Here is an 8,398-nt window from a genome sequence, read left to right as displayed (position 1 = left end):
CTAACATTCATCTGTGTGTTGATGAAGGAATCTGTAGAAATTGCTCCAGTGCCATATACACTGCAAGTCCATCGCGTAGCTTTGGATGGAAGAGACCACTCTAACTCCTTGAGGAGAGAAAAGAGGCTGGTGCAGTGTCAACTAGGACAATACCTACATCCCAGAGAGACCCACTGCTGCATGAGGTGCCATGCAGGTATGTACAATAAGTACAGTAATAGTGACCTTCACCTTAGAGGTATTTCCCTGTCCTGCACTCTGAAACTGTCTCTGTCCTTCAGCTGCGTCAGTGCTCCCTTTCTTTGGTAGCTATCACAGCCCAGATGAATTCTTATTCCTTGTCTCTTCTTTTGGGCTGTCACTGTCCTTCATGCTGGTGAGAGGAAGCATCCTCAGTCCCTACACAACCACCTCCAGAGTTTCTCTGAGGAATTTGTGACTCCCATGCTCCTTAAGACAACACATTTGCTTTCCTGTCAGAGCTCTGTTAAGTGATTTTCTTGCAGGTACCTACAAGGCAAAAGACTGTGATCGGCCTGACCAGGCACCTGTCTGTCTTCCGTGTGCTAATGGCACATTCACAGCTGTTGATAACACCATGTCTAAATGCTTCCAGTGTACACGTTGCCGTACAGGTGAGTTATCTACAGGACTTGAGGAAAATGGGTGGTAGTTGTGGGTGGGGGGCTGGAGGGCATGGTAAGGTGAGTGAGGAAGCTTGGGAAAGTAAGCCATTGAATGGGCAGAGGGACAGTGTATGGGAAGGGATTGGGGACAGCAGGAATAAGAGTTACCAAATTACTACAGTCTGAGACACAGTTTGCAGGCCTTTTGGGCCTTTCTCTGGGAAGATTAGGGGGTAACAGTATGTGTCATCATAACAGTGCCCTCAGCTGCAGGTGAGGGAAGAGGTTGGAATAATTGCTTCTTTTTTTTTTTTTTTTTTTTTCCCCTCCTCAGAATTCCAGCAGATAGTAGAGACCCCTTGCAGCCCAAAGCAAGATACCGTATGTGGCTGTCGGAAGAATCAATATCAGATTGGCCTGTCCGATCTCTTCCAGTGTAGGAACTGCAGCTCGTGTGTCAATGGGATTATTGCCAACTGTGAGTATGGCATGGATATGGACATACTGTACTAGGGTAGACAATAACAGCCCTCTGTCCACTTTCTGACACACTGCAGCGCCTTGCCCTGAAGTGATTGTAGTTTTGGAACAACTCTTGGGTTTGCCTGCCCCCTTTCCCCAGAAAGGCTGCCATTTTTTGCCTGCCTTGGCAATGATTCCTGTTTTGTCTCACAGTTTCTACCTTCCTTTTGCCCTTGAATGGTTTCTCGGTTTTGGCTGTTGTGAGGAGGTATTTTCTACTTATCTTTGGTACGTCTGCCTTGCGTGTACTGAAGCAAGCTCTTTATGCTCTAGAGCAGGTTTCCCCCTTACCTTCTTTTTTTGTCTTTGTGTGGATATTTCTCCTGATGCTCGTTGCATTTCCCTCACCAACTGCTGGAAGCACTTTGAGTACAATGGCTGAAAATACCACTGGTTCCAGTGCCCAGCTGAACTGCTTGTCAGTCAGTTGCTGAACCACCACAGTGTACTATGCAGTGTTTTAAAGTAAATAGCTGCTCAGGTGATGCTGAACTGTACCCAGTGGCATTGGGTGGGACCTGGGGATGGTGCAGGTGTTTGGGAGAAGTACCCATGTTAGTTGTCCCAAGCTCCCTCATCTCCAGTCAGGAATCGGAGATTTTAACCAAATACTGCTTGCCGCCCTCCACTTTGTGCTGTAGGCTAATTCTGTTCATGTCCCTTAAATACTCCTTACCTTGTTGTCCTAAAGCTATCCCCTCTTCTGCGCAAATTCTGCTTCTTCTGGTCCCTTTCCTTTCTCCTACCCTGCCTAGTGTGAGGTTTGCTGTCTTGCTGGTGAATGCTTTCCCTCTGGTGCTTAGTAATCTTCTTCTGTCACAGTTTCTACGCTTACACCTATCCTCAAGGGTCATCATCGTACACTGCCCTTGAGCAATTTCCTTCCCTCTTGGCTGACATTGAACTGTTTTAGTCCTGTCCCTCATTTGCCACAGAATGCACGCTGCTTGTTCTAGTACCTACTTCCCTCCCCTCATGCAACTTTATGTCCTTCCATCACTATTCTTGTCTGCTCCTCCCCACACCTGTTTTACTCAGTCTCCATACTGTGACTTGCTTAGAAGCAATAGCTCTTTCATTTCTTACCCCTTCCACTCACAGCATAGCAGATCATAAGAGTGGATGTGTGTCCCATGGCTTGAAGTGATTTCTCCCTGCCCTGAACTGACTTCCTCACCAGTCTCAGCTGCTCAGGGACCACTTCTCCCTCATCTTTGCCTGACTAATGTGATTTCACCTTCCTCTCGTGCTTGAACTTGAGTGACTTTCCCTGCTTTTGCACTGGAACTGTCATTATCCACTAGACCAATTTCAGCTGCACTGTAATTTTAGTCCCTTTCCAAGCCTCTACAGAGGTCCCTCACCTACCAGGACAGTGGTACCCTTATTTTTTATTATTTTTATCCTCCCTCAACCCTGTCCTCAAACGTAGACCGAATCCTTTTTCTCTTCTTCAGTAGCAGTTCTCCAGGCTCAAAGAGGGATAATCTCCCACCCATCTTGCAGTGGATTTTTCTCCTTTTGTTTTCTTCTCTGTCCAGTTTATGGCAACAGTTTCTTCTTTTCTTTACAGGCTCAAAGAACAGAGACACAATTTGCAGGTGTAAGCCTCGATTCTTCCTGACACTTAGTAATGTTTGCAAGCCTTGCAACAGGTGAGCTTTTTTTCTCTGTATGCCCCTCCACTGAGTAGGAGACACAGTAGACACAAGCCCCACAGGGGGAGGAAATTTTTTTCTCAGGGCTCTGTCCATCTTGACATAACTTTACAACATTCTGCCTTTCTAGGGCAATTGAGTCTTCCCCTCTGCCACCCTCAGTCTTCTCCGTGTAGGCGTCAGCCCACTTAAGAACCCAAAGTCACTAGCCACACTGCATTGCTCTGCTTTGCAGGCTCATCTTGACTTGTCTGTTACTTAGGATTGTCACAAATGACTGGTGCTTCATTTCATGCGTGCTCTCCTCTCTGATTCGCTCTTTCAGCTGCATTGGAGAAGAATGCTTGCAGTGTCATAGCCCAGTGACTACCTCACCTACTCCGTCTGGGCTGAGTGAGTACTGGGGGAACTGAGAGACAGTGGAATCTTTTCAGTGTGGGCTTTTGTTCTGTTAATGCCTTTTGTAAAGTGTTATTTTCTCCACTCTCTCAAACCATTATTCTTTTTCTCCCTACCATCTGCACGTCTTCACTTGCTGTTCTTCTTCTAGCACTTACCTCCTCCTTTCTCAGTCACTCACTCATTTGCCCTCTTCCTTTTGACTAGATGGGAGCCTTGTCCTTGGCATCATCGTTGCAATATTTGGAGTTATTTCTGTCCTCTACATTGTAAATAAAATAGTGAAGCTGGTCCAGAAAAATGGGATAGCATCATCTTTCTACTCCTGTGGTGAGTACAGCAGCATATGCAGTGATATTAATGGGGATAGACATCATCCTCTGTGTGTTTGTGTATTTACACGTGTGTGAGGGGAAAAGTGGAATCCTGTTACTGGGCTTTGCTGCAAGGCCAGCGGAACATGAGAACTTGACAGCTAAGCTTATTGGTGCAGTTCTTACAACTCTGCATCCACGCCAGTAGCTGTGACTGGAAGCGCGTGTGAGCTCATGGCTGGGAGATGTGCATTTTGCTATAAAACCTTTTTGAGGGTAGGATTGCGAATAGCTGCTTTCCTGTTTTCTCTGGGATGTGAGGAAGTGAAAATAATTTCTGCTTTCTTTTCTTTTTTTTTTTTTCTTTAAAGTTTCTTTGCCACAGACAACCAAGGAGCCAGTACCTGAGGTAAGCAAGATGATGGGTGTAAGAGCTTTCTTTCCGCTTTCAACTATGTTAGCCTGGGATCCAGAGTAACATTTTTCCACATGGGCTGTTTTTAGGCCTTGTATTTTCAAATGAGCTGAGTAATAGGGCTGTTTAATTCAGAAGTCTTTTCCTGTAGAGGGTGGAGCCATTAACATTTTACTTCCCCTCTTCTAGTGGATGCTTTTCAAACTCCTGGCTTTTTTCTTTTTTTTCTTTCTGGATGCATTTTTTTCAGATAGCTGGTCCTTAATCCCCTTTTCTCCCTATATACCCCAAGCTTGGAGGATTTAACTAATTTTACTTGAGGTCTTGACCACACAAGCCTCTTGGTGCTGCTCCACAGTGTTCTCTAAGGTCCAATGTTGTTCTGCAGTTAAGAGGGCCCAAGCAGTAGCTGAGATGGGGTTTCCACAGCCTTACAGAGAAGGCTGATGAGAAAGGTGGCACGTGGAGCTTCTAGAATGGTGGTGATTTCGGGTCCCAGCCTTACATGATTTTGTAAAGAAATATTTTTTCCAGACTACTGTTTTTTGATGCCAAGAGAGAGTTAAACTCCTTGGGTTCTGCTGGAAAGAAATGTTTGGTGCCTTCTGCTCAGACAAAGCATATAGGAAGAGCTAACACCTCAGCACCTGCTCCCCACCTATCTTAGATAAATTTTACTATATAAAACTAGTGGTTCCTTGCAGGAGACAGGTGTATTGTGCTGCTGCGGGTGATTCAGGACTAAGAAAATGTGTCTTTCAGGTTGAGGTAAAAAGAAGTGAAATTTCCATCCTTCTTCCTGAGTCCCAGAAGGAAATGGAATTGTCAGTGAATGCAACACCACCACCTGCACCTCTGCCGCAAAGTTCACATGAGCTACCAGACTGTGTCAGACCTGCCAGGAGGACACAGCTTCCAGACAGTAAGTGAAACTCCCCTGTCCTTCCCTCCTTCCCCAGACAAATGAGAACCTGATTATGGAGGTGCGGCTAGGAGGATGTTGGACAGACCTTACCCAGTGTGCATGACCTGTGTGTATACTTCATGCATGGCACAGTACAAAGGCAGAAGCATGCCCAAAGCCTGTGAGGCTGTACATACTAACTATCTATGCAAGGCCTTTCTGTTGTCTCTTTTCCCTACCAGCAAAATGGATTGTTGTATGTGGCGACATGCTGTCAGTCTTAATGCCTCTGGGATGATGACCCAGAGCATTCCTTTTGCAGGAATGTGTGGCAGCAAGGCCCTAAGCGTGCATGCTCAGCTCTGCTCATAACCTTACACAAGAGCATATGGAAGCATTCCCATTGATTTTCGAGGGCTAAGAGCAAGTCTGGACATCACAGGAGTTTGTGTGACTACTCTGTAGAAGACCTGAACAGGAGGGGGCAATGCACTATCCCAGGGCACCATCCAGCCCTGCATTATTTGCATTCTCCTTGAGGCTGCAGAATCTTGGTTCTCACGCTTTATTTCTTCTCTTTTCACAGATCCTGCTATTCTCTACACTGTGGTGGATCATGTACCACCATCTCGGTGGAAAGAGTTTGTGAGGCGTCTGGGTCTGAGTGACTATGATCTAGAGCGAATTGAGATGGAGCATCGGCGTTTACGAGATGCCCAGTATGAAATGCTCAGACTGTGGAAACTGCGCATGGGCCATGCTGCAACTGTGGAGCACATCAGCTGTGTTCTCAACCAGATGGAGCTGAGTGGCTGCAGTGAAGCTATTCAAGAGGCTCTGCTAAACCAGAACTCTCCTCAACCTTGCAGCCTCCACAGCCATCTTTAATCTATTTCTGCTTTAGTTGCCCTTACTATGACTCTCAAGAGAGGACCATAGCTCCCTTCCTTTTCTGTCTTCCTTTTCCCATACCTCCCTATCTTTCTAACACTTCTTAGCTGGGTTTGTTGGAGGCAGAGCAGATTTATGCTGGAGGAAGGCTGAGGTTTGCTTCTCAACCACCATGTAGTTCAACACCTTTAAGCCATGACAGACCTCTGCAACAACTCCTTTCCCAAGGAGGGAAAGCACCTTGTAAAGGAAGTGGTGTGTGGACTCTGAACAAGATGAAAACAGGAGCTCAGAGTGACTTGATAGATCAGCTGCTCTATGGACAAGTTGTTGCTGAAACAGGTGCTCCACCCACCATGCGGTGGGTAAACTTGTAGGGTGACTTGGTTAAGCTGGCTGTTGAGATGGCAAAGTACTCGCTTTTTGCAGATCTGTTTTTCTGCAAGATCAGACAGTTGAACTGGCTCACATTGCAGCCCTTTGATTGCTTCATCTGACTCAAGGGAAGCGGTGGGAGGATGTGCCTGTTCCTGGGAGCAGGAGAGGATTGCCCCCTTTTGGTATCAACTAGTTATCGCTGTGGCAAAAGAGTCATGGAGATTCAGAAGTGGAGGCTCAGTGAGAAATGGGAGGATGTTATCCTTTCCACAACCCCACTTCCCTCAGGTTCAAGAGGAATAAGGATTCTGAGCCAGTGAGTCAGATGAGAGGGTTGGTGCTTTTTTCTCAAGTTTTTGTTTTCCATGCCTAGAAATGATGTAAGATAGCATTAACAAAATACCTGCCAGTGTGTTTGTCCAAGTGCAGAGGGGCAAGGAATGCGTGCGTGTGTCTGGGTGAGAAGCGTGGTGCTCAGAAGGGTGGTAGTGTGAGTGCCTCTGCAAATCTATGCTCACACACAGGTCAGTAGGCTTGTGTCTACCTGCTTGTCTATCTCTGAACAATTTGCTGAATCTGATCTAACTGCAAATGGGACTGTGTATGTGTACATATATATATATATATATGTATTTTAGCAACTGTTGAATAACTTCACACTACTTTCTGGACTGCATTCTGTGATTGCTACTTGGGTGTGAGAGCCATTGGTACTGTCTCCAGGCTCCCACCATCACTTTCCCACAGGTAGTACCCTGGGTGAAGCAGAAGTAGCAAAAATCAATTAGCCTGCATCAGGTGCAGGTTGTCCACACATTTGTAACGTGGATTTTTTTATATTTTTTTTTTTTAGTCTCTTGTCCCTTGACCAGAGAGAAACTTTCTATTGTAAATACACTAAATGCTCTGAATTAAAATTCATATTTTTACCTCTGCCTCTGGTCTGGTTTTGTCCATATTGGCTTCTCTTCTGTGGGTGGGGGCAGAGAAAGGGGAATAACTTGCAGATGTGGCAAGAGTGGGCTGCAGGAATGAGTGGCTTGATGGTCTGATGAAATTTTTCTTAAAAGTCAAGTTTTATGAACTTTTGTATGTACAGTTTAGCTGCCCTCAAGTCACAGGAAGCTGGCTGAGGTCAGGAAGTAGGACTGAAATGAAATCCGGTTGCAGGTCTTCTCAGATATTCAAGAGTCAAAGGGCACGCTAGCATAGTTAAAGTGAATTTTTAAACAACATACCATGAGTAATTTTGATTTGTATGTGGCTTTTTAAAGAGGAAATTATCTTTTAAATAAAAGAATAATAATAGATTATACTTTAATGCTGATCTTACAGAAGCGTGTTTTTGTCTGAGGAACCAAAGCACCGTGTTACGGCAGTAAGGACAGCTCCTACTCCACCGCTGAGAAAGCTCGAAACTTGGAAGTTCACGTCAGTCTGTGGCAAAGCCAGGAGCTGAAGTCAGTTTTAATTCCCAGCTTGAGGCTTTGTTTTGCTATGCCCACATGGTATTTTAACTGAGGCTGATTTTTTTTTTTTTTTTTTTCAAGGGAGATGGTACAAAACTCATTGTAATACACTTTCACAATTTGTGTTCAAGAAGCACAGCAGTATAATGATTACTGTAGATGTGTAACTGCTTAAAGTGGGGAAATAATCAGAAATCCTTTCCAGGTGTGACAGTTAAGAATTGGTTTTGGTGTTTGTTTGGGTTTTTTTACTGTGTAATCGCTCATTTAAAATCCAGGTGTTTTTAAAGTTCACTCTGCAAGGGAAGCCACAGGCAGGTGAACAGCCGGCCACGGGCTGCTGCTCCGTCACCGGTGACTTCATGCACCGCATCAATTACACAGAAATCCGTGACTACGAGGCGTTTCAGAGACCGTTGAAGATCTCGTCGCGGTGAGGAAGGTGACCTGGGCAGGTAACAGTAAAAGCAGAGACTCCTCGTCCTGCGGGGTCTGAGCCTGGACCGAGCGGCCGCCAGAAAAACCGACCTTGGAGCCGTAGGTTTGGGGCTTTTTCTTATTTTATTTTTGGGGTCTTTATGACTCATTCAGTCTCTAACTCGGAGGCGCTGACGCCCGTATATAAACCATTTATATTTTAAAATATAAATCTCTACTCGCCCGACTCCCACCCACCGCAGCAGCCGCTCCCCCGTCACCGCGCTGGGCGATGGTTTGAGCGGTCCGACACCCGCTTGCCGCCCTCGCCCCCCCGCGCCTGCCGCACTTTGGTACGCCCCAAGGCGCCGCGGGGCTCGCCGGGAGCTGGGCGGGCGGCGCGGC

At 46.1% G+C, this 8,398-nt stretch overlaps 1 protein-coding gene across 2 annotated transcripts; it reads left to right on the top strand.

Moving 5' to 3' along the window:
- TNFRSF1A (tumor necrosis factor receptor superfamily, member 1A) lies at positions 1-6,771 on the top strand. 2 transcript variants are annotated; one of them, XM_010567478.1, is made up of 9 exons: positions 1-196; positions 507-635; positions 961-1,104; positions 2,722-2,803; positions 3,132-3,199; positions 3,413-3,535; positions 3,891-3,928; positions 4,697-4,856; positions 5,425-6,771. In XM_010567478.1, exons 1-9 carry the CDS (start codon positions 22-24, stop codon positions 5,724-5,726), a joined length of 1,221 nt encoding a protein of 406 aa, XP_010565780.1. In that variant the 5' UTR covers positions 1-21; the 3' UTR covers positions 5,727-6,771. The 2 variants fall into 2 exon arrangements, with proteins under 2 accessions (XP_010565780.1, XP_010565779.1); XM_010567477.1 differs by having other exon boundaries at positions 3,069-3,199.
- The last annotated feature ends 1,627 nt before the right edge of the window (positions 6,772-8,398 follow it).

Source organism: Haliaeetus leucocephalus, unplaced genomic scaffold (genome assembly GCF_000737465.1).
Source record: "Haliaeetus leucocephalus isolate CR32 unplaced genomic scaffold, Haliaeetus_leucocephalus-4.0 Scaffold228, whole genome shotgun sequence".
Classification (NCBI taxonomy): domain Eukaryota; kingdom Metazoa; phylum Chordata; class Aves; order Accipitriformes; family Accipitridae; genus Haliaeetus; species Haliaeetus leucocephalus.
This window is presented reverse-complemented; position numbering and strand designations above follow the sequence as displayed.

Coding starts and splice junctions, on each gene's coding strand:
- TNFRSF1A (XM_010567477.1), top strand. CDS start 22: ATGAAGGAATCTGTAGAAATTGCTCCAGTGCCATATACACTGCAAGTC. Junction 636..960: donor GTGTACACGTTGCCGTACAG/GTGAGTTATCTA, acceptor TCCCCTCCTCAG/AATTCCAGCAGATAGTAGAG. Junction 3,536..3,890: donor ATCATCTTTCTACTCCTGTG/GTGAGTACAGCA, acceptor TTTTCTTTAAAG/TTTCTTTGCCACAGACAACC.